The sequence below is a fragment of the Diceros bicornis genome, chromosome 8, assembly GCF_020826845.1.
Source record: "Diceros bicornis minor isolate mBicDic1 chromosome 8, mDicBic1.mat.cur, whole genome shotgun sequence".
NCBI lineage: Eukaryota > Metazoa > Chordata > Mammalia > Perissodactyla > Rhinocerotidae > Diceros > Diceros bicornis.
Window position 1 is genome coordinate 86286796 of NC_080747.1, and position 23370 is coordinate 86310165.

General features: G+C 48.0%; 3 protein-coding genes across 4 annotated transcripts in view; all 3 read left to right on the forward strand.

The window, feature by feature from the left end:
- LOC131409275 (uncharacterized) overlaps positions 1–8636 on the forward strand; it is a 25639-nt gene extending 17003 nt beyond the window's left edge. Inside the window, exons 2-3 of the mRNA XM_058546357.1 lie at positions 6648–6961; positions 8619–8636. Coding sequence (XP_058402340.1) covers positions 6648–6961; positions 8619–8636 — 332 coding nt within the window. The remainder of the gene's footprint in view (positions 1–6647; positions 6962–8618) is intronic.
- The window catches only part of LOC131409835 (ral-GDS-related protein-like), a 272278-nt gene extending 251575 nt beyond the window's left edge, over positions 1–20703 (forward strand). The window contains exon 7 of the mRNA XM_058547612.1: positions 20612–20703. The gene's annotated coding sequence lies outside the window, so the exon portion shown is untranslated. The remainder of the gene's footprint in view (positions 1–20611) is intronic.
- LOC131409838 (ral guanine nucleotide dissociation stimulator-like) lies at positions 8428–12656 on the forward strand. 2 transcript variants are annotated; one of them, XR_009221036.1, is made up of 6 exons: positions 8428–8988; positions 9113–9262; positions 10750–10821; positions 11229–11303; positions 11900–12413; positions 12623–12656. XR_009221036.1 is itself a non-coding variant. In XM_058547622.1 (4 exons), the coding sequence occupies exons 2-4, from the start codon at positions 9194–9196 to the stop codon at positions 11322–11324; spliced, it is 237 nt and encodes a 78-aa protein (XP_058403605.1). In that variant the 5' UTR covers positions 8428–8988; positions 9113–9193; the 3' UTR covers positions 11325–11490. The 2 variants fall into 2 exon arrangements, 1 of the variants encoding a protein (XP_058403605.1); XM_058547622.1 differs by lacking the exons at positions 11900–12413; positions 12623–12656 and having other exon boundaries at positions 11229–11490.
- Positions 20704–23370: the final 2667 nt, after the last annotated feature.

Here is a 23370-nt window from a genome sequence, read left to right on the forward strand (position 1 = left end):
GTCTGTGGTTCTTGCTAATGGAGAGGAGTGGAAGAAATGTGTGCTCCATGCACACCCAGTCTTTGAAAACTTCCCACGTGCATTTTACATGCACTTTACCCTCTGTTGACTGTAGATGCGTTCTAAGGAAATGGTGAAGGCACAGTGAGGAGGAACTGTGGGTTTCTGCAAGACTACCTCGAGGAGTGCCGCCCCCTCAACCTGAACAGCCACCTGGCACTAGTAGAAATGAAAGACATCCCATCACCGTGGATAGGAAGACTCCTTATTGTGCCGGTGTCAACATTATCCAAAGAGATCAACAAATGCAGTGTAGTCCTTATCAAAATTCCAAGGGCGTTTTGTGCTGAAATAGAAAAAAACCTAACCTAAGATTCTTATGGAGTCTCAAATAAGCCCAGATACCAAAAATAATCTTGAAAGGAGATACTAAGTTGGAGGACTGATTCTTCCTGATTGAAAACTTACTATAAATCTACAGTATCAAAACAGCATTGTCATGGCATAAAGACAGACATATTGACCAATGGAAACAGAATTGAGAGCCCAGAAATTAACCCTCACCCATGTGATCAAATGATGTTTGACAAGGGTGCCAAGATTATTCAATGGGGAAAAGTCTTTTCAACAAGTTGTGCTGGAAAAAGTGGATATCTACATGCAAAAGAATCAACTTGGACATTTACCTAACACTGTACGCAAAACTTGATTCCCAGTGAATCAAATACCTAAGTGTAAGAGCTAATGCTATAATACCCTTAGAAGAAAACATAAGGCAAAACTTGACAAGATAGGATTTGGTAATGATTTCATGGTTCTGACACCCAAGAGCAGCCAATAAAATAGGAAAATACATATGCTGGACTTCATGGATATTAAAAAGTTTTGTGCCTCAAAAGTCATTATCAACAGAGTAAAAGCACAGCCCACAGGATGGGCGACCATATTTGCAAACCATGTATCTGACAAAGGCTTAATATCCAGAATAGATAGAGAACTCCTAAATTCGACAACAAAAAACAAACAACTCAAATCAAAATTGAACAAAGTATATGAGTAGACATTTGCTCAAAGAAGATCTGCAAATAACCAATAAGCATATGAAAAGATGCTCATCATCAGTAATCATTAGGGAAATGCAAATCAGAAACACAGTGAGAGACCACCTCACATTCATTAGGATGGCATCTATCAAAAAAAAAAAAAAAAAGAAGAAGAAAAAGAATAGAATCACTGTTGGCCAAGATGTGGAGAAGTTGGAACCCTTGTGTACTGTGGTGGGAATATATAGTTGCTGTAGAAACCAGTATAACAATTCCTAAAAAAAAATAAAAATATAATTATATAGGACCCAGCAATTCCTCTTCTGGGTGTATACCCCACCAAGGAGTTGAAAGCATGTTCTCAAAGACACATTGCAACACCCATGTTCCTGGCATCATTATTCATAATAGCTAAAACATGGAAGCCACCCAAGTATTGTAATCGAGGAAGGGCTCACAGCCCAATGCACCCCTTAGCCAAACGGGATACCCACTCTTGTAGAAGGGAAAAAAGCTTTATTATGAGGTTGGCCAGCAAGGAGACAAAGGTTAAATCTTTCTCCCCAATGGGCTGTTGAAAAGGGCTTTTCAAGGGCAAAGGAGTGGGTGCAGTAAGTTTGGGAGCAGTCCTAGGTATTTTGTGTAAGCACAGATTTTCATGTTCTGTCACACATCCCACGTTCAAAAGGCAGTGTCCTTAACATGATTGGCTGGGGAGTTCTTGGTCCCCCAGTTCATCCTCCAGTCACTTATGCAGTTGCAGTTTGAGTCTTGCAAGCCATCTTGTTGTCTCATTGGCTCAAAGTAGTTGAAACTTGCTTAAGGAAGAGAAATGGAGTTTCTGAAAAGCAACTCACGGCCCAAGATTAGATCCTTAGTAAATATCATATGGGATATGGCTTAAGAAAGTAGTCTGCAAGGTACTGTTGAGAAAAATCTGGCTGGAGCCCCATTTTATTTTGGGCTTGGTTGTGGGCCTTGCTATGGTATCTGTCCAGGGATGTATGGATGAGCAAAATGTGCTATATACATACAATGGCATATTATTCATCCTTGAAAAATGAAGGAAAGTCTAAGATACGGCACACCATGGATGAACCTTCAAGATATTACTCTAAATGAAATAAGCTAGTCACAAAAATACAACCCTGTGTGATTTCCCTTCTATGAGGTTCCTGAAATCACCAGATTCAGAGAGACAGAAAGTAGAATGGTGTTTGCCAGTGGCTGGGAGGAGGGGGAATGGGGAGTAATTCATGAATGGGTATAGAGTTTCAGTTTTGCAAGATGAGAAGTGTGAAGATGGATCGTGGTGATGATTGCACAGCAATATTAATGTCTTCAATACACTTAAAACATACTTAATGTATCTATGGGGCCTGATGACTTGTCCTGGCTGAGCACATGCTTGTGCTGTTGCACATCTTACCCCTCACTGTACATTTGGGAAACTGGCCTAGAAAGAAGCAGATACCGTCCCAGACCACAGGAGGTCGTCAGAGTCCTGAAGACTAGAGAGAGCTCCAGCTTACTTGGCCGAGGCTCCACCCCTTCCCTCAGGTTTCCTTTGGTAATGAGAGGCGTTAAGATCCTAGAGGATTGCTGCCCACCCCTTTCCATATGGGGTCATTTTCCTCTCCTCATCATCACATGTGCACAGGCACACTCACTCACACTTGAATTCTCATATGGAGAACTCGGAGGTGCAGTCAAAAAAGAGCCAACACTGGGCAAGTGACAAGAGGCATGAGGGAGAGAGGTTGGAGGCAGCTCTCCCACGGGGCAGTAGCATCCATTCTCCTCGATTCGTGCGCAGGGGCCCAGAGATGGGAAGAGGAATCCCTAAGGTTCCTAGGTGTCTACCTATTCCAGATCCATCCCTGGCCCAGCCTGGGGATCACAGGACTGGGGTCCTGCAGTCCACCTCTGTGGGCACTCAGAACTGTCATGAGCCCATCCTCCCCTTGTGTAGGCATTGGGAACAGGAGAGAATACTTCAGTGAGGGTCCTCCTGTATAAAGTGGAGTGCATCCAGCGAGTGACTCCAAGTGTTCCATGCACTCACAACATGTCTGTTGGACTAGGTTCTCTGTTGATGACCTACTGTGCTCTGAAACCCTGAGAAAATGATTTCCAGCCCCTGGAGATCCTTTAGAACTGAGGATGCTAGGGGGCTTGGGTGGATGAGAACTGAGGATAAGGAAGAAGATGCCAGAGCACTGGACACCAAGTCTAGAGTCCAGGGAGAAGACTAATCCTTGTTGGACCCTTGCGGTCCTCATCTGGAGGTAAGGGGAACCATTGTCATGGCAGCAGTTAGGATGCGTTAGGAGTGAAGAGGACACCTGGTGGGGAACAGCAAGAGGGGGGCACGGTAGGCTCCCAAGACTCCTCCCACTCCCTCGAAGCTGACAGGTCCTGCTGCTTTACCCCTGGGATCCTGGAGAGCCTCTGCCTTGAGGACACCTGAAGAAAGGTTGCTTTCTGTTTGGAGTTCCTGCCTGGGCAACAGTGCTAGTGCTGGCCACGAGGGGGCGGGCAGCCTCTTGTGTCAGTGGTGGCCAGTGAGTTTTTGTTTTTATTTTTTTTCAGTTGTATTGAGATATACTTGATATACAACACTAAGTTAACATTGCTGTGTGGTATATTTGAAACTTGCTAAGAGATAGATCCTAAAACTTCTCATCATCAGGAAACAATCTTTTATTTCTGTTTGGTGATTGATGTTAACTAAACTTATTTTGGTAACCATTACATAATATATATATATCAAGTCATTCTGCTGTAAACCTGGAATTTACTCGGTGTCCACTGAACTTTTCTTGAGCTCCTGGAGCAGCGAAGAGTCAACCAGAGGTCTTTCTGGCTGTCCCCCTGCCTCAGAAACAACTTGTACCTCCTATTAATAGTGTTCATCTCCAAAATGAAAGTTGGTCAAAAGCAGGGGGCGAGGTGCAAGATCTACCCATGTACTCATTCAGCAGCTGTGCCCTGAGCGCTCATCCTGTGCCAGGTGCCCTGGTGGGCTGAAGTGAAGGATGAAAATGACCAAGTGGTCCCTGCCTGCTGGGAGCTCACAGTCTAGATGGGAAATGGACAAAAGCAAAGACATGAGAAAGAAAAGAGCAAATGCTGTAGAGAAACACATCAGGGGGCTGTGAGGGAGGGCTGGGCATCACTGGGTAGGAGGGTCTGAAAGACCTCACTAGGGTGACTATTTCTGGTACCAGAATGAAAAGAAGGAGCCTGCCCTGCACAAGTCTGGGAGCAGTGTGTCAGGGAAATGGCACCTGAGCTCACAGGCAGAAGTGAGTTTGGCCAGAGGAGGTTAGAAAGGTGGCCAGTGCAGCTGGAGGGAGGCTGGGAGGAGAGAACAGGAGCTGGGGTGGAAGGTAGGGCCAGGGCCTGGTAGGCTGTGTTCGTTACTTTTCCCTCTCTGACTTCATTGCCCCTAACCTTGCATTTCAAAACATCAAATGTTGACAATCTCACAATTTTTGTGGATCAGCAATCAGGCATGTTTTAGCTGGGTGCCTCTGTCTCAGTGAGTTGAACAGATTGGGGCTGTGGCCTCAACTGAGGCTCGACTGGGGGAGGACTGGCCCACAAGGTCACTCTCAGCCTTCAGGATTCATTTTGGATTGAGAGCCTGAGTTCCTTTCTGTCTGTTGGCCCAGGCACTCCCTTGCTTCTCTCCTCAATGTGCCTCACACATTGGGCAGCCCCAATACACCGGTATTTGATTCCTCACTTCCAGGGATTTGACAGAATGAGAGAGAGAGAGATGGCACATGAGAGAGGGAGCAAGAGGAAGTGAGAGACATTTTTAGTTAAAATTTAGACAAGACATCCCATCACTTTGGCTCTTATTATGTTCAGAAGCCAGTTACTAACCACTTTGTGGTTCCACGGGGATGTGTATAATATGGGTGGGGCTTACTGAGTACCACTGTGGAGGCTGCCCACCTCATAGACCAAGATGAGACACTTGGGTCTCATTCTCCATAAAACAGGAAACAATCGAATGGTTTTATGTCACACGATGGCAATATCTGAATTTCCATTAGTTGCAACCCCCTCATGGTGCTGACCTGAAAATGAGGCCAAGTTGGAAATGACTGTCCCAATATCACATTCTTGGAGCCCAGGCCTGTTTTGAGTGGTGTTCTGTACTACATCCCACCCCTCCTTGTTATTCTTCCATCTCTAAGTTTGTGCCTTAGGTACATGTGACACCAGCCCACAGGGGTAATAGATATTATCTCATATACACCGGGTGATGTCCCTAGGAAGTAGATTCTAGGCTGATCCCCATGGTGCAGGTTTAGAGACTGGGGAGGACCTGAGAGGCACAGGGACTATCCCAGGATGAAGAACTAGTAAGGAAAAGGAGGTCTGCATTCATCTCTGTCTCCTTAAAGCTAGGTCCCTAGTTAGGTTTCCAGGGAGCTGTGGGTAGGGCTGTGTAGGCTCATTGTGTACAGTTCAGGAGATGACGTGGGGTCATAGACCTCAACAGATCTTAGAACTCAGGTAACCACGCACCCACAGCACCCCATCCAGCTCACTTGATTGGAGACAGTCAGCAGGCAAAGATGTTTTGTTGTTGTTTCCCAACTTTTGGAGGATCTGGGCTCAAAAAATCCCAGAAAGAGAATCTTTTTGGTAGTTGGCAATGTTGGCTCAGCCCTCATTCTTGACGCCTCTGGGTGTCTGGCAGGAGGCAGTGAAAGGTAACACGCGACAGCCCAGGAAAGGCTAGTGCAGGCCAGGACACAGCTGTGATCCCACCTGATCAGCCCCACACCCCTTGCCCCTCTTTGTGTGTGTGTGTGTGTCTGCATGTGTCTGTGAGGAGGGGAGAAGTCAGGACATAAGGGACGGGTCATTCCTGAGCAGGAGCTGGTTGTTAGGTGTCGGAAACCTGGTGAGTCTGTCATGTTCATACCCCAGGCCATGCCTGGCAGCATGAGAAGGTGAGCTCCTCTAATCATGATACCGAGCATTAGAGGATTCATCTCCTTCCCTCCCTGACCACAGTTCTTTGCAGGGATGCCCCTCTGTGCGTGAACTGAGCAGCAGACTTTCTCTTGGGGGTCGGCCCCAGTGGCAGTGTGCATGCAGCCCCTGATTCCTTCTGGCCCAGCTCCCAGGCAGTCTTTGCAGAACTCCACTCAAGAGGTTGTCGAGTAGTTGCCCAGTGGTTTCAACTCCACCTACTCACTAGACAAGGGGCAGGTACATGAGGCCACCCACACTTTCCAGTGTTGCTCTGAGATGAGAGCAGGAGCAGAGGGTCTCCACACTCAGAAGCTTGAGATGACGGGGTTGGACTAGAACTAGGGAGGAACCAGACTGGGGCTGTCCCTTTTTCAAGCTAAAGCGGATGTACATGAATGTCACCTTGCCTGGTTAGGAGAGGAGCTGCCGTGACCCTCTTACCCTTGTCCAGTGTGAGCTTCTGGAGGCCACTGAGGCAGAGCCAGAGGGTAAGGGGGACTGCAGGCTGGGTATTCCTGGAAGGGAGGGGGATCTTTCCTGTGTTTAGAAGGACACATGGAAAGTCAGCTATGTGGGTGAACCTTTCTCTTTATCCCGCTCCAGCGTCAGCTGCAGAGCTCCAGCCAGCGGCAGAAGCAGAGCAGTGGGCAGTGGTGGAGGTAGAGCTGGCTCCAGCTCCGTTGACACCTCCTCCTCTAGCGCTGGAGTCAGCGTCCCCTCCATCAGCAGTGGTGGAGCTGGAGCAAGGGCCAACATGGGCTCCAGCAGGAGTGGGAGCTGCTGAGCTGGAGTCACCTGGACCATCATTTCTAGTGAGAAGTCCATCTCCACCTGTGGCTCTTAAGGAGGGTGAGAAGCTTAATCTCACGGCCTTCCCTCTTAAGCTGGTGATGGAGCTGTTGACCGTGATGGATCCGGTGAGCAGCTGGGCTTTCAGGGCGGGATGGGGCAGGCCTTCCCTCTGCCATCGTTGCCCCAGACCTGATCCAGACTGCTATGATCTGGGCCCAAATCCAGGCTCCACCCTTTACCAACCATAAGACCTGGGCAACTTTCTGAACACCCAAGCCTTTGCTGTCCACCTGCAGACCGTGGAGGTGGACATTAAGAGGACCTGCTGCACAGAGTGACTGTGCCAACTCCATGAGGTAGAAGAGATGGAAAGCTGGGTGGGCCCTGGCTCATCTGTGCAGGGAGAGGCTCACTGTGTACAGCCCGGTCCCTGGTGGCCCAACCGGCTGCTCAGGAGCCTCAACAGCCTCAGGACTTATTAGACATCTGATGTGTATTTCACTACAAGGGAGACAGACAAGGCCTGTGGTTGTAGCTGCCACAGGGGGATGTGCATCAGAATGTGGAGTGGGACCAGAGAGGGGATCAGGGTATTGGAAGATGCCCCCTTGGGATGAGCCGAGTTGAGCCACCGTCTGGAGCTTGGAGTTAGCCAGGACGGGCTGGGTCAAAAGCCCCTCTCCCTTCCCTGCCAGTATTGGGTCCTGGGTCATCCTGTGCTGGGTGTCCTCGGGGGACAGAGAAGAAAAGCCAGGGACTGTCACAAGGCTCAGGCCACATCCTGAGCTTTCTGAGCTCCAGCTCTAAACTGTGACTCCTGTGTGGGACTTTGGGGGTTGTGGACACAGACCTGGGGTGTGGCAGGGCTGGGTGACACTCCCCCTGTTCTCCAGGACCTCTTCCGGAAGGTGGTGCCCTCTCCGTGCCTGGGCTCCACCTGGGGCAAGAGGAGCAAGCCCGAAATGAACACCAGACACCTACCGTCCAGGCCACCATCGACCACGTCAGAAGGGTGGCCAGCTTCGTCATCACCCCCTGCCTCAGGGACCCGAGCATGACAGCCCAGGACAGGGTGAGGGTGGTGGAGCGCTGGATCCAGGTGGCCCAGGTGTGCTGTGGGAGGCCCAGTGGAGTCCCTCTCTGAAGCCTTGGGAACTGCCTCTCCACCTTTATCAGCTCCCAGGATTGCAGTGTGTGGTCTAAGCCCTTGCACAGTCCCTAGGCCCTTCCTGCTAGGGGCCCGCTGACTTTGACTCCAGGTCCCAGTGAGAGGATGCTCACTTCCTACCTGGCTCCTTCCCTGGGTTGAGCTAAAATCCTGTTCCCTGTGAGTGTTACTCTTTGGGTCCTAAATGTGCCCTTCTGGGACTCCCTGAGCATCTGTCTCATCCAGGAGGGGAGATTTAAATAGAAGGGGACTGAAGCTAGAGCAAGTGGGGCTACAGTGCCCCACCTCACAGCTCATTCTCTTCCCTTCCCCAGGAGTGCGAGAACCTGAAGAACTTCTCCTCGCCCTGCACTGTCATCTCTGCTCTGCAGAAAACCTCCACAAGCCACCTGAAGAACACACGGGGGAAGTTTCCCGGTGGGTAGGCCTCTCTCCATAGGAGGACCAGGGTGGATGGGGGATCTCCTGTATGTCTGCCATTGGCCCCTCAGTCAGCTGGGAACTCCTGGGAGGTAGCAAATGCTGGGGACCGGGCCTGGGCCTCGGCAGGGGGTCTCTAAACCTCCCGGGGTCCTTAGTGCACCAGTTCTGCTTCAGGACTCGGTTTCCCTAAGTGTCAGGTACTAAGTTGAGCCAAATTGGGGATTTTCAGGTGTTTATAGCAACAAAACTCTATGCCCATTTGAAACTCAAAGCAGTCAAAACAGAGCTGCTCAGTAGATCTGGGGAGTGGAGACCCCAGTGACCAACAGGAGAGCCCCCTCCCAGTACCATGAGACCTCAGCGCTCAGAGGAGCCCAGTGAGAACACTTCTCCAGGCCATTTGAATCTCGGGTTTGCAAAGAAAAGGGATTTGCATTTAGACCCCTCACATTATTCCTAAATTTATCCCTCGTTCTTTCCCCTCCCCTGAGAGAGAGCCCTGAAAATCTTCAGGAACTCAATAGTCAAGACAAGTCCTTGAGCAGAGAACTGATGATCAAGGTAGAGTGGAGGCTGGGGGTCTGGAAAGAGAGGAGGGGTGCGGAGGAGGGGCAATAGGCAGGCTGTGGTTTTGATAGTTTCTCACTTGAACTTTCTCTGAAACATTCCCGTTTATTTCATCCAGGTTAACAAGCAGAGGGATCTGTTCTGCCCATGAGCAGGTGGGGTGCCGTTTGTGGGCAGGAGGCCCTGGTCATGAGACACAATGGTGTTGGCTGGGCTGTTCCAGGAGGAGTTGCCGAGCTGGCGCCATCAACAGGTCTCTGGCTTCCATGTATGTCCATCCTGCAGGATGTAGCTTCTTCCATGCTGTTGGGTGATTGGTGTGGGTTTAGCCCTCAGCCTAAAACTATCCTCAGGAAGCCAGGACCCCGCTGCTCCTTCTATCTTCACCACATCTCCAAGGGGCTGCAGCCTGCCTGCCCCAGGGATGCGCATGGCAGAGGATTCCCATGGCCCAGGTGGACAAACAGGCTGCTCATCCTTAGGTGGCAGATGTGTGTGCATTCTGGGACTCCCCCCTGGACCCCTAGAGCAGTCACTTGAGTGAACCACAGGAGTCTAACCTGAGTGCCTGGTTGGCAATGACATATGCCCCCGGTGGCTTATGAGAAGCGTCTAGGCAACTGATGGATTCTTAGTGGATCCTGCTGAAAGGAAGTTAGGAGTCTCATGTAAACAGGGAATCAAAATGTCCTGTCATCCCCTTCCCTGTTGATCAGAGGTGGCACCTTGGGGGTCCAGTTCCTGAGTGGATAAAGAAAGAGTTCAGGGGCCTGCCCAGTGGCGCAAGTGGTTAAGTGCGCGCACTCCGCTGCAGCGGCTGAGGGTTCACCGGTTCGGGTCCCATGCGCGCACCGACGCACCGTTTGTCGACCTATGATGTGGCAGCGTCCCATATAAAGTGGAGGAAGATGGGCATGGATTTTAGCCCAGGGCCAGTCTTCCTCAGCAAAAAAAGAGGAGGATTGGCAGATGTTAGCACAAGGCTGATCTCCTCACAAAAAAAAAAAAAGGATTCAGTGCAGGGGAATGTCCTGAGGCGTTCCTTGGGGAGGAGAAGGCTTTGGCTTGGCCTCTGGCCCAGCCTGGGTGCCAGACACTCCACGGGACTGGGGCAGGCAGGAGCCACTCTACCAGACTCCCAAGACACCACATCCTCTCCATCCATGACTCGGCCCAGGACCAAGCTTTGAGAGGTCAGGGGACAGGACTGTTTTCAGTGGTGGGGCTGGGGGTTAGGCGAGGATGTTGGAACAGGGCCTCTGGCTGAGAGGGGCAAGCGGCCTCTCCTCTGTGGGCCCCTGAGCAACTCTCTGCCCATGTTTGGGCCTTTGTCTCCTATTGAGGGAAATGGAGGGATGGTGATTGTGTGGTGCAGGCCTCACAGGGTGGTGTTGAGATAAGAGGGAGGAAAGAAATGTGGGAGCTTTCTGCCTGCTCCACCTGGAGGGGTGAGGGCCAGAACAAGGATGACAGTCTTGTGACACTGAGTCCTCATGAGAACCTGTGTGGTAGCTGGAGTTCTCACACTTTCCAGATGAGGAAACAGGCTCAAGGAGGCCAGGCCACGAGCCCAAGCTCACACCCAGAATGAAAGTTGGAGCTGGGCTTGTTCTGGAATCACAAGACCTTGGAGGATGGAATGACATTGGTACCAGTTGACTCAAGTCAGATGTCCAGTGTCGGAGGCCAGTGGTGCTGGAGAGAAATGGGGTGAGGGGAGTATCGCCTCGCTGACACTGTCCTCGACCCTGACAGGAGGGGCCCTTCACGTTTGCCCCCCCAGAGAGCAACCCCCAGAGAGTGCAGGAGAAGCAGCAGCAGCAGCAGGTGAGTGTGCCTGTGGGGGAGGGGCTCTGCGCTCCCAGCTGGAGGCCTCAAATCAAGAGAGGAGGGTCCTTTCTCTTGGTGCCACAGTGCCCAAATCCCCTAGTAGAAGTGACCAAGAGGAGGGCCTGGAAGAGCTGGTGCAGGATGGGTTGTTTTGGGGAGGGCCAGGGAAGGCACACCCTGTGATTTGCCAGAAGCCGGCCCTGGGAGGTGAGGAGGAGGACTGTGGTGTTCTTGGGGTGTGAAGGGAGTAGGAATTGACGGGAGGCTGCTGAGGGTCCTAGGCTGCTCCTCATAGGAACCCTGTGGTGGGCCAGGAGGCTGAGGGTGGGGACTTTTCAGGAGAGGGTCTACATGGGGTCTACTTGAGAGCAAGGGCTCATCCCACCTGCACCCCGATGTCACAGGGTGTCTTCCCCTATCTTGGCAATCTGCTCAGTGACCTGCTGATGCTGCACCTGGCGATGGGTGACTATCTCGAGGTGGGTGAACCTGAGGACTAGGCAGGAAGGACCAGGATTCTGAGCCTTGGGATGTGGGAGCCCCCAAACTGAGCTCTGAGTTCTCAGCACTTGGCACATCTACTCTCATGAGAGCCTCGCAGCTGCTCCTGGGAGCTGGGGCATCAGGCCCATCTTAGGGATGAGTGTAAAGAGGCTCTGCCAGAGACACCCGTTCCAGTTCCCCAGGCTGGGGAAGCTCAGAGCTGCCTGATGGCACAGCTGCGTGAGGTTTTATCTGAGCTGGACTCAGCCTCTAACTCCTATGCTGCCCATGGAGGGACAGAGAAGTCGGGCGCCCCCAACTCAGGCAGCACATAAGTTGCTGAGCAGTCCCCTCTGCCTGAGGCCTCAGCCTCCAAGTCTGTCATCAGAGTTGTGCTGCCAGGTACCTCAGTCTCACTCCCATGTCCTCCTAATCTGGAGCCCAGAGCCCGGCCTAGGTACAAGTCCTGTTTTCTCTGCATGCCTGGCCCCCTCTGGGGACCTGGCAATAGTGCAACACGAGAAGGGGTGGGCATAGGGGGTAGTCAGGCTAGGGGGCTTTGTCTGATGGACTCTGGCTGTCTACCTTCCAGGGGAATGAGATCAACCTTGAGAAGAGGACTGAGGAGCAGCTGTGGCACTCCCTGCAGGGGAGGAGAAGGAGGTGGAAATCAGAGACCTTCTGGGCAGAACAGTGCCTGGCTTCACCTCCTGTATCTTACATTGTGTGGAAGAGTTTGATAACAGAGCAGTGGGAGACCCATCCAATTGGCGGGTGGGTTGAGGGGAGGATGGCATCAAGGATATCTTCCTGGAGGAGGGGCTGATTATTCCCATTCTGAGAACTGGTAGATCCTGGATGGAACTGGAGGGAAGGATGGTTTCCAGGACTGGTCCCCTGCCCCACTCCTCACCTCCAACAAGGCCCCTGCAGCATCCCCCACCCAGGCCCTGTGTGCATCCTCTCCTTCCCTCTGGTCCCAGGAATACCGAGTCATGAGGAAGATCCTGCTGCTCCAGGAGGCTGCCAAGAATTACAACCTAGAACCCGAGGGAGCGATTTGCGGCCTGGTTCCAAGACATGGAGTTGCTCAACGAGAATGAGAGGTGAGGCTGGGCAGGAGTTGGGTGAGGGCAGGGGTGGACTCTCCCTGTTGGCCAGTCCAGAGAGCCTGTCTCCATGGTCCCCCACTCATCCCCCGGCCTTATTACATGGCGACATCTGGGACACCCAGACTCCAGCTGCTGGGCAGGCAGTGGGGCGACACCTGAGGTGTGGTTCCTGGTAGGCTCACAGATGCCTCTCTGTCCTGTAGCTACAACCTGTCCTGCCAGCCAGAACCCTAGACCTAGTTGGCCTGCAAAATACGCAAGGCCAAGAAGAACCGGCCATCATCAAGGTCTGGGGTGAGTGAGTGTCTGGGCCGGGGTGACTGACTCCTGGGGGTTCAGTAAGGCTTCGGGCTAAGCGTGGCCTTGGGGAGTTGGATAGCTGGCACTGGGATCCCAGCTCCACTATTGACCAGTCCTGCGACTGGGGTGACTCTCTTCAGCTTCCTGAGACTCCGTTTCCCCCTCTGTGAAATAGGTGATACTAAATGATCGCTCACGTGGCAGGGACGAATGGGGTACTGGTGGCTGACAGCACTGAGCACAGGGTCTGAAGCACCCAGTGCAGTGGGGACAGGGTGGGGGGCCATGATTCAGAGGGAGGCCGCAGAAGATAACCCGACTCTTCTACTCAGCCCCCAGGCCCCAACGCCGAACCCCGTACCAGTGGCTGATCACAGCCCCATCCTCAGCAGCAGGGACACAGTTGGGATGCTTGCGATGCACCAGGCCAGCTCCTCCCACTTGATGGGAAGGGGAGCATTGTAAGCTGATTCCTGGGGTCCCCTGAAGCCCAAGAGAGAAGGGACGACCCCATCCCAGCTCCCTGACATCTCTACCTCAGCACCTACTCACCCATTGGGGAGGGCCAGTGGTTATTTGTTGTAAATAATAAATGACATATTTGAATATTATATTAAAGTCCTGTTCCCTTCATAGCTTGGGAGTTGTGGTGTGGTTCTGTCGCTTTCTGTAGGCATGTGAGTGAGACACAGAATCTCACATTTCTCCTTGAATCAAGAACTCTTCTGGGTCATCAGCTTATTTTATGTGGGAGAAGGGAGAAGGGCCAGCCCCTTTTTTGGCTAGTGACATCACTCCCAATTCCCCCTAACTCCCAGGACAAGTTCATTTCAGTATCATTCAGCTGCTCCAGGGGCAGACACGGCCCCCCGCCCGTTCTCTTGGGATTTAAAGGTTGATGGTACTTTCAAAGGCAAAGCAACAACCACTGAAATGTGGGTGTCTTGAAAACAGCACTACCCAGGACCAGGTCGTGCCATAGGCAGGGGGTGCCTTTCTACATTCTGGAGGAAGAGGGAATGTTTTCTGCTTCTCTTGTTGAGGTTTCTTTTGACCAAATTTTAGGAACTTGTAGTTTTCTAGTTCAATCTCTGGAATTGCATCAGCTCTAAGCTGGGAAAACAATGTAAAAAGATCAAAACATGCACTTGGAGAGGACAAGGCCCGAAAAGGTGATTTGCAAATGGACTAAAGGCAGACAGGACTTTCCCTCCTGAGACCCCTCTAGTGCCTCCGTGTTCACTACTGACCTAGAATTGAATCCTGCTGGGATCCTTGTCCAGGACTCTGAATTCTGTTTCCTGCTTGTTTTGTATCCAATGGGAAAGATTTGTGATGCAGCTTTAAGGCTACCACTGGGCCTCATTCCATAAACACGACCGCTTTCTGTGAACCAGGATTTCCAGCACACCTGCCTTCCTTATGCCATTCACTTTAGGGCAGAAATTCCCTAGAAGGCTCCTCCCTGGCTTGGCCTGATGGATCCCGGGTGAGCTCTACTTTCCCAGGAAAAGGGACCATAATCCTGACCAGTGAGTGACCCCACACTGTCCCTTGCTGTCCAAGGTGAGATTTGAGGCCGTGTCATTCTGAGGTCCACGGTCTTGGACAGTCCTCCAGTTTACACACTCAGTGTTGATGTTGCCAACTTGTCCAAATGGGGCAATTGGGCCCGAGCCATTAAAGTGTGTCACTCCTGGGTGGTTGTGTTTTTTTCCCCAGTCTTGTGCTGTGGTTACATTACAACCACCCGATGGGGTGTGAACCTGTTTGGAGCTTTGAAAGATGAGGCATGACAAGGGTGTGGGGTGGTCCAGCAGGAAATGCCACAGAACTGATGATCCATGGTCATGTATGAACACAGCCTTACCAATTAAAATACTGAAATGCTTCCCATCTGGTGGTGAATAGATACTGCTCTGAGCTCACACTGAGAACCCACCCCACGACAAGGGCTTTCAAAGGGTTACCAAGTGGCATTTTGAACCTCATCCCTTGGAAACACCATGTAAGACAAGGGCCAGATGAATCACTTGGCACTTGTGAGTTATCGCCTCCTGTCTGATGGCTGCAAGTGTCACCCAGACACACAGGCTGGACTCTGCCAGGGAAGCCTTCTTAGGACAGCTAGAAACTGAGGATGACTCCTGGTTCCCGGCATCCCAGGCCCTTCCTGACATGGCACAGCCACCCAGGAAAGTGGTTTGGTAATGGAAAGACTGGGAAGGCAATACTTCGCCTCCAAAGAGAAAGAGAAGTGCCAATAGCGAAAGCTTGATCCCTCAACTAGTCAATTAAATCTCAACAAGCAGTGAGTTCTTGTCAGATTACTGATGTCGAAATGGTCTCTTTTGATAATAGCATGATCCCCCAGCTGCCATGTCCATCTTCATGAATCAAATTTCCAACACATATGGATCTAAAAAACTGAGGGACATCTGGTATTTCCTTAGATGCAACTCTGAAGTAGCATGCAAGAAGGAACACAAAAATGGAGACCAAAAGTAAATATCTAATTTGAGAACATAGACATCGAAGTGCTTTTGAAATAATATTTTGGAATCTATTGGAATATTACACAAAAAGAATAATCCACTTTAAGTAGGTTTTACTGTGACTGTATGGGGCAAAACTGAATCATCCCGTGACGTTGATAACTCGCTGCTGACTTGAAAGTACAAATAAATAACATACATAGTAAAGGAAAATGAGAGAACAGCATGAAAAAGGAAGATCTTTCTCTCCTCACTTGAAACTCAACCTCTCACCTCAGAAAGAAATCACTGTGTATATTTTCTGTCACGCAGCAGAGTTTAATAAAAGAAACATATTGGTATATTTCAAAGTTTCAGGAGCTCAAAGCAAGGAAACATTAGGGACGCTGCCAAGAGACCTCACTGAGGTGCCTGCTCCATTTTGTCTGCTGTCAAGACGGCCTTCTTGGCCCCTCACTTTCTCTCCCTCGCTAGCAAGTCTGTCCGCCATCAGTGCTATCACCAGTCTCTCTCCTGTTCTCTTCACTGCCCTTTCCTCCTTCCTGATACCTTCCTCAGTCGCCAGAAATTGTTGGCAGTGGAACTGTGGAATGCCCAGATCAGCTCCTGGAATCATCTCTGCCAAATCTGAAGACCGGCAGGAGTGGGCATGGAACCTAGAGTGTAGACCACCTGCGAGCACACCTGGCAGGGATTCACCTGTATGACTAGGTGCAAGTGTTTCCAACGCTTTGGCAAGATTGAAAGGATTTACTAGTTGTCCTGCACTTCTGCAGGCCTTGAGTCCTTGTGGTCTCTTGGGCCAGCAGACCTGGTGGGGCTCATCCAAGGTGTCCTCCCAGAGACCCTTCATTGCCAGGATGGGATGGAATTCTAGTAACTGGCCTCTTGAATATGTCACTAGACATCCTCAAAGGGATGGAGATGTTTAAACCAGGCTTTGGTTTGGACTGGTTCCCACAGTTATGCTGCTTCCTCTGTGAAGACTTGGCTATCATCTTTCTTTTCCTCTTACCCTACAAAAATAAATCATGAAATTGGGTCAAATGATAAAGGAAGCCTGCCTTTTTAGGACAATTATCCTGGCTGTTTTGTACTTCCACCCTCCCTCGATCCCCTGGGGATAGATCTGACCTGTGTCCTGGGATGTCATCAGGCAGATTTGCATCAAGAACAGAAAGCTCAAGGTCAAAACTCAAGGCTACTCCAGATCATTTCTCCCCCTCCATCCTGTTAAAACCCCCTCCTTGTTTGAGTGTGTTTCTATTCTCTTCTTGTCCTTGTCACTCTCAACCTCATAAGTCCTGGCACTCCCTCTCAGGACAATCGGTCCCCAGTCCTTTACTAGTTCCCAAATCCTACCATTTCTGTGTTTTCTGACTACTCATTTGCTTAATCCATTGACCACTTGGTGTTCATAGAAGTTAAATCAATAGTGACATTATCAACCACCCCCTGTTAGCGACTTACTCCCATATCCCAGATGTTCACATAATCCAAATGGTTACGTTCAAAAGTAAATAATTCAGAAAACATATTCACCCACCACAAATTCCTGATCTCTAATATTTTTATTCAAACACTCATACAGTAGATACCTGTGCCTCATGATCAGAAGTAATGCTAGATCACCGATCCTCACCTTAATTTCCTCCTACACCTATCAATCTTGGATTCCATGGACTATGATCTCAATAATTTCCTTGGAATAATAAAAAATTCATTACCACTCATTTATGTTGTAAACCTCCAAACCCAGAAGATCCCAATTATCTGCCATGCCGCAGCTACTGCTGGTGTTATAACAAGCTGAATAAAAAGCATGAAACATGATCTTTTGGTACCACTGTAAATATAAAACCATCTGCATCAACTGGGAAACATCCATAATGCCTGGAAATTTTGTTCTCTTTTTTTGTGTTGGCTCAATAACAAGAAGACAAATCAATTTAAAAAACGGGCAAGGGACCCGAGTAGACTTTTTCTAATGAAGACATACAAGTGGCCAACAGGTGTATGAAAAGGTGTTCAGCATCACTAATTATCAGGGAATGCAAATCAAAACCACAATGAGCTATCACTTCACACCTGTTAAGATGGCCACTATCAAAAAAACTAAAGATGGCAAATGTTGGTGAGGATGTGGAGAAAAGGAACCCTTGTGGGAATGTAAACCAGTACAGCTATTATGGAAAACAGTATGGAGGTTCCTCCAAAAATGAAAACTAACATATGATCCAGCAATCCCACTTCTGGTATATGCCCACAGGATTGAACTCAAGGTCTCAAAGAAATACCTGCACTCTAATGTTCATTGTAGCTAATTCACAATAGCTAAGATATGGAAGTAATCTAAGTGTCACTGATGGATGAATGGATAAAGAAATGGAATATTAGTCAACCTTGAAAAAAGAAGGAGATCCTACCACTTTTGACAACATTGATGGACCTAGAAGACATTATGCTAAGCGAAATAAGGCAGACAGAGAAAGGCAAATACTCACTTATATGTGGAATCTTAAATAGTCACACTCATACAAGCAGAGGTTAGAATGGTGGTTGCCAGGGGTTGAGGGGATGGAGAAATGGGGAGCTGATGGTCAAAGGATACAGAGTTTCAGTAATCAAGATAAATAAGTTCTGGAGATCTAGGATATGGCATAGTGCTTACAGCTAACAAGACTGTGTTGCATACATCACATTTGCTAATAGTGTAGATATTAAGAGTTCTTACCACACAATAATAGTAATAAAGGAGGTGAGAGAAAACTTTGGGAGGTGATGGATATGTTTGTGACCTTGATGATGGTGACAGTCTCAAGGGTGTATACTTATGTCCAAATTCATCAAGCTGTATATGGAAAAGTATGACACCATCGTTGATTCTTCTGCACCTTGAAATAGGCCGTGTCCTCATCACAAGAGAAAAAAATTTGTAACTATGTATGGGGATAGATGTTAACTGGACTTATTGTGGTGATCATTTCAACATTTATACAAACATTGAATCATTATGTTATACCGCTGAAACTAATTTAATGTTGTATGTTAACTTTACCTCAATAAAAAAAAAAACACACACACACACAACAGAAAAAACCATTTTAATATTGTAAATGAGTTCAGTGAATCCCTGAAACTGCCCCATTCCCATAGGGGAGTTACAGGAAGCAGAGAGGATGAAGTAAGATGGAAGAAAGTTGTACAAAACAGTATTCAAATTAAAATCATTTAAGTTGATATCAACTCCTTGTGGCAAAGTTCTGTGAGAACCGATCTTTCACATTTTTCCTGGAAAAGCATACCTTCAGATCCAACCCATAATAGTTTCCTCATTTGCTCTAATAAGAAAATTTTAACTTAATAAATAAAACCAAAAGCATCCCTTATGTATGAATAAAGTTAGTGAACTTTACAGAGAAAAGAGCATATTTGCACAATCTCAATAAAGGTAACAGAAGAACAGAATGATGATGAAGTCTCATTCAAGCTTATCTTTGAAAGCCAGTAAAACCAGGTTATCTTTTCAAGAATGTGTGTAGAGCTGACAACCTTGGAAGATAGAAATAGTGGCCTCCTCTGGAGCAAAGGGCAGGCTTGCTTACTCCCCAGTATAATAAAAATAACACCCCTCCCCAGGCCAAAGGTCAGCAGACTTCCTGCCTGTTATTGAAGATTTGAGTTCCTTAAGCTCTGAGTTCTTGCAACCCTCTGCATGTTTCCTGGCCCACTGTGTATCATCCTGTAGGAAGTGGGATTTAGTGAACCAGTGCAAATGTTGATACTCTGGCCACTGCCATTGCTGTGTCATTAAGTCTTGTGTCTCTGACCCATGGGTCTCGTGTCTTTTGCCAGCATCTGTAAGACCATGGTAGCTAACTTATTCGTTTGCAGGTAAGGTAAAATATCAGACCATTCACAGTTCCTGACAAGCCCTTAAAGTAACTAGTAGTCTTAGGAACAGAGAGCTATCCAGAACAATATGCATGGATGGTCCTCATAGAAGACTTCATGCAACCAAAACTTTAATAAGTGTCTCTGACCTCTTTTATTTCTACCTCAATTAGAAGGAGAGGCACCAAGCTTTATAGACCTAGGGCTTGTGCAAGCCACCTGGAGACCTAGTGACCAGAAACTTCCCATGGGGAGCAAAGACAGATGGGCATATTTCCAAAATGGACCCATATGCCTCCCGATCATCCAAAAGACAATACATTATCTTAATTTATGATGATTTGAATCATTAAAATCTTGTGATGGGCCAAAGATACACTTCTCAGAGGACTGGGGCACATGGCAGTTGTAAGAAGATTAACACATTTGGTGAATATCAAACTCTGAACTAACTTTAGTGTTCTAATCAATCAAAAGGTACAACAAATTTAATTAGGTAGATTAAATGATATTTAATGGTATGCCTGATTATTACTCTGCAATAATGAACAAGCAGCTCATGTAAATAACTACAATTGGCCTTTAAAATATGATAGGACTGTTTGAGATAAGCTGGAGAGAAGGAAAGGGAGAAATAGATAAAAGCTAGCTGCTCTGACACCACTCTCAAGACCCCTGGATCTACATGTAACCCAGGAGATCGAGGCAGATGGCTGTGTGCCTAGATCCTCCAGCACTGTGGTTCTCAGGGATGTCACAGGGCTGAAGCAGCTTCCTGAATCGTGTTTACACGTCCACGTGTACAATACCCTTGACCATGGGGATGAACCACCATTCAATCATCCCTTACACCCCTCTAATTAACAATTAGATTTCGGAATCATTGTACCATTAAATGATAATTTATTCCTCAAACCTGTAGGATGGCGAGCTAAAAGAAAATGAAATTTCAATGGCTTCTTTTCTTTGAAGGACCAAGATGTTCTTTCACACTTAGAATCCGGATTAGAGGATAAATCCATCAAGTCAATGGAACAACTTAAGAAATGGACAGAGGGATATTTCATTCATATATACACAGTTTGCACTGTGGCAAAAATAGAGTTATATTTAAAAAAATTAGAATCTTTTGAAATTTTACAGATATTACAGACTTTGTTCTGCTTATACTCCCTTTGGTTTACCAAATCAAACTCACTCTTTAATGGGCATTTCTAGCATTGAGTGTTAATAACAGCAGCTTTTTTATTTTATTTTATTTTTTTTTTAGATTTTATTTATTTATTTTTTTCTCCTTAAAGCCCCAGTAGGTAGTTGTATGTCATAGCTGCACATCCTTCCAGTTGCTGTATGTGGCACGCAGCCTCAGCATGGCCGGAGAAGCGGTGCGTCGGTGCGCGCCCGGGATGCGAACCCGGGCCGCCAGCAGCGGAGCGCGCGCACTTAACCGCTAGGCCACAGGGCCGGCCCACAGCAGCTTTTTTAAATTCTTATTTTTCCAAGGTCAAAGACCAAGGGAAGAGGTCGTCAAGAGGTCAAGTCTAATCTATCTACGGATGTGGCAGCCTTAACTATGGATGTTCAAGCCAGACATTGCCAGGAGAACCACATCTCTTCACCCATAGGTGAGTTTTTACTAGTAATCACAGAGACTTGAGAATATCAAAGGAAATTCTTTATTAAGAACCAAAGTTATGGATTCCTATCTTGGGTTCATTACTTTGAATTTTTGACCCAAATCATATACATTTATTGGACCATGTTCAAGTCTATGATCTTTAGAAGATGCAGCCTACAGCTGAAGAGAAACAGATACAACACCAAAATCTTACCCTCTCTGAAGCACAACTGAGAGCCCCTGGAGTAAGAAGTTTTCTAGACAAGCAAAAGTCATTCTTCTTCTGAACAAAGAGAGTAGAGGCTATTCAAACATTCAACTTTAAATTGTTAACATGACTTGTTAGATTGTGATGGAGCAAGCCTCATACCTTCGAAGTTTCATGATTTTTCTCCAGAATACTGAGATGGATGTCCTTAAAGTCCAGTTTCCCCATAAATGTCTATATTCAGTGATAAAATTAAATTCCCTATAAAATAATTCTCCATGGCTTAGTGGTTAAGTGCTCCACTACTGGTGGCCCGGGTTCATATCTGGCACTAACACCCCGCTTCTCCGGCCATGGTGAGGCCACATCCCACATACAGCAACTAGAAGGATGTGCAATTATGACGTACAACTATTTACTGGGGCTTGGGGGGAAAAAAGGAGCAGGATTGGCAACAGATGTTAACTCAGAGCCTGTCTGCCTAGGCAAAAAGAGGAGGATTGGCATGGATGTTACCTCAGGGCTGATCTTCCTCACACACACACAAAAATAATAATAATAACAATAATAATTCCCATAAAATTGTTAAAAATATATCATAGTCTCTGACCAAGTGGAAACAAGGCAAATTGAGAAGTTGAATAGCAGTGTAATAAACTCCATACAAGGATCTTACTGCATCATTTCATTAGTGAAACTGGACGTAAATCCCATCTCTATCAAAGAAGAAATAAACAGATCATGGTATTCCTGTTCTTTGGAGTACCTCTAAAACTTCTAAAACGCTAAGTTAGAGTGGCGAGCACTGATAAGGAGAGACGTCTATGATATACGATTTGGGAAACAGCAAATTGCAAAATGATGTAGTTATGTCATTTATGTTAAAAAAAAACTTTATGTGTATTTATAAATTCATAGGAAATGTCCAGAAGAATAAGCTGCAACCTCTTAACAATAGTTCCTTCTGAGTAGGGGAGTGAGTTAGCAGGGAAAGGGATGGATGGGGTAGGTTTCACTTTACTCTACATACATCTGGGTAATTTGACTTTTTTTTACAGTATGTATTTCTTTCATAATTAGAAAAATGAGTAATGTGACCGTTTGGTGCAGGGCAATACTATTATGTTCACCAGTCTCTGTACTGTATGTTACTGCACAGCACGGACTGTAGGAGAAAGCCCAGAGGAGCAATGAAGACAAAGAAGACATGACACCTGCAAAAAGTCAGTGGAGTATTTCTCCATAACAAACCTTTCAGGTGAGTGATGGTCAGTATCTTCCACTGCTCCAGCTCTCACAATAAACCTAGAACCTGCCCAGGGTAAGCTGGAGGACCATGCCCGACTAGTCCACTCCCCGCATGGGGCCGATTTGTGCAGGGTGACTGCCATCAAGCAGACAATGGACTCAGGATGGGGCGTGTGCCTTTGGAGAGGCTGGCAGAGAGGCGCAAAGTGGAACACCAGCTAAGTGCACACACCTGAGAGGCCGAGTTCCAGGTGGAGACTCAAAATGTACCAAGAAATTGTGTGAAGTGAAGGAAGCTACTCAACCTCTCTGAGCCTCAGTGTCCCCCCCTGTAAAATGGGGATCACAAGCCTACTTCACAGAGCTGTTGGGGAAGATACATAAAAGTGTCTGTGACAGTCAGTGTCACATTATTAACAAAGTCATCTCCGACTTCAGAAAATCGATGAAAAGAATAATGTTAATGACCAAAGACGAGATGCCCAGCTTCGTAAGCAGCCCCAGCAGCACGAGAATGAGAGGAGCTCCGACTAAGCAGGGCTCTTCACAGCTCCACTGGAGACGATGAACACGGGCTACACCAGGATAAGGGGCTGTTGTACAGTGACTCGTGTAGTGAGGGTGGATCCCTAAAGACACTGTGAAACAGAGTTACACACAGTGGCTCCTAGGGAACAACTACAAAGCAATCAATGCAGCAGATAAGAGTGGGAATGGGGCAAGCAGAGGAGGGTCAGAGTGACAAAATCTGATGGAAGACATTGAACCACGACGAAAGCCCAGCTCTGTCAACAGCTGCTGTGGTTGTGCCAGGAGATCAAACGTCTGAGACAGCCATTGTGGGGACTGCTGGGAGCACAGTTGTCACTGCGGCCACACCCCAACAGCAGTGCATCAGAGCACACACACCCTGAGACTTTCCTCTCCATTAATCTTTGTTTTAAGATGATGAATATCCTCATGTTACAATGTCTCCTTCCAACACTTGTGGACCAGTGTCATCAGAACCCCCTGAGGAGGGCACAGGCCAGAGTAGGATGGAACACTGGGGCCTGGGGGAGCGGCACTGCACCTGACTACACGGACTATCACCTGGGCCTATTGAACACGAGAGAAGCACCCGAGGATGTGGTCTAACGAGACTTCTCTATCTTGCCACATTCAGAGACACTACACACTTTCTCATTC

What these genes read in the sequence shown, in the direction of transcription:
- LOC131409838 (XM_058547622.1), top strand. Translation starts at nt 9,194, where the DNA reads ATGGTGTTGGCTGGGCTGTTCCAGGAGGAGTTGCCGAGCTGGCGCCAT. An exon ending in AACAGGTCTCTGGCTTCCAT is followed by an intron (nt 9,263 to 10,749) that starts GTATGTCCATCC and finishes CGACCCTGACAG; the next exon opens with GAGGGGCCCTTCACGTTTGC. An exon ending in AGAAGCAGCAGCAGCAGCAG is followed by an intron (nt 10,822 to 11,228) that starts GTGAGTGTGCCT and finishes CCGATGTCACAG; the next exon opens with GGTGTCTTCCCCTATCTTGG.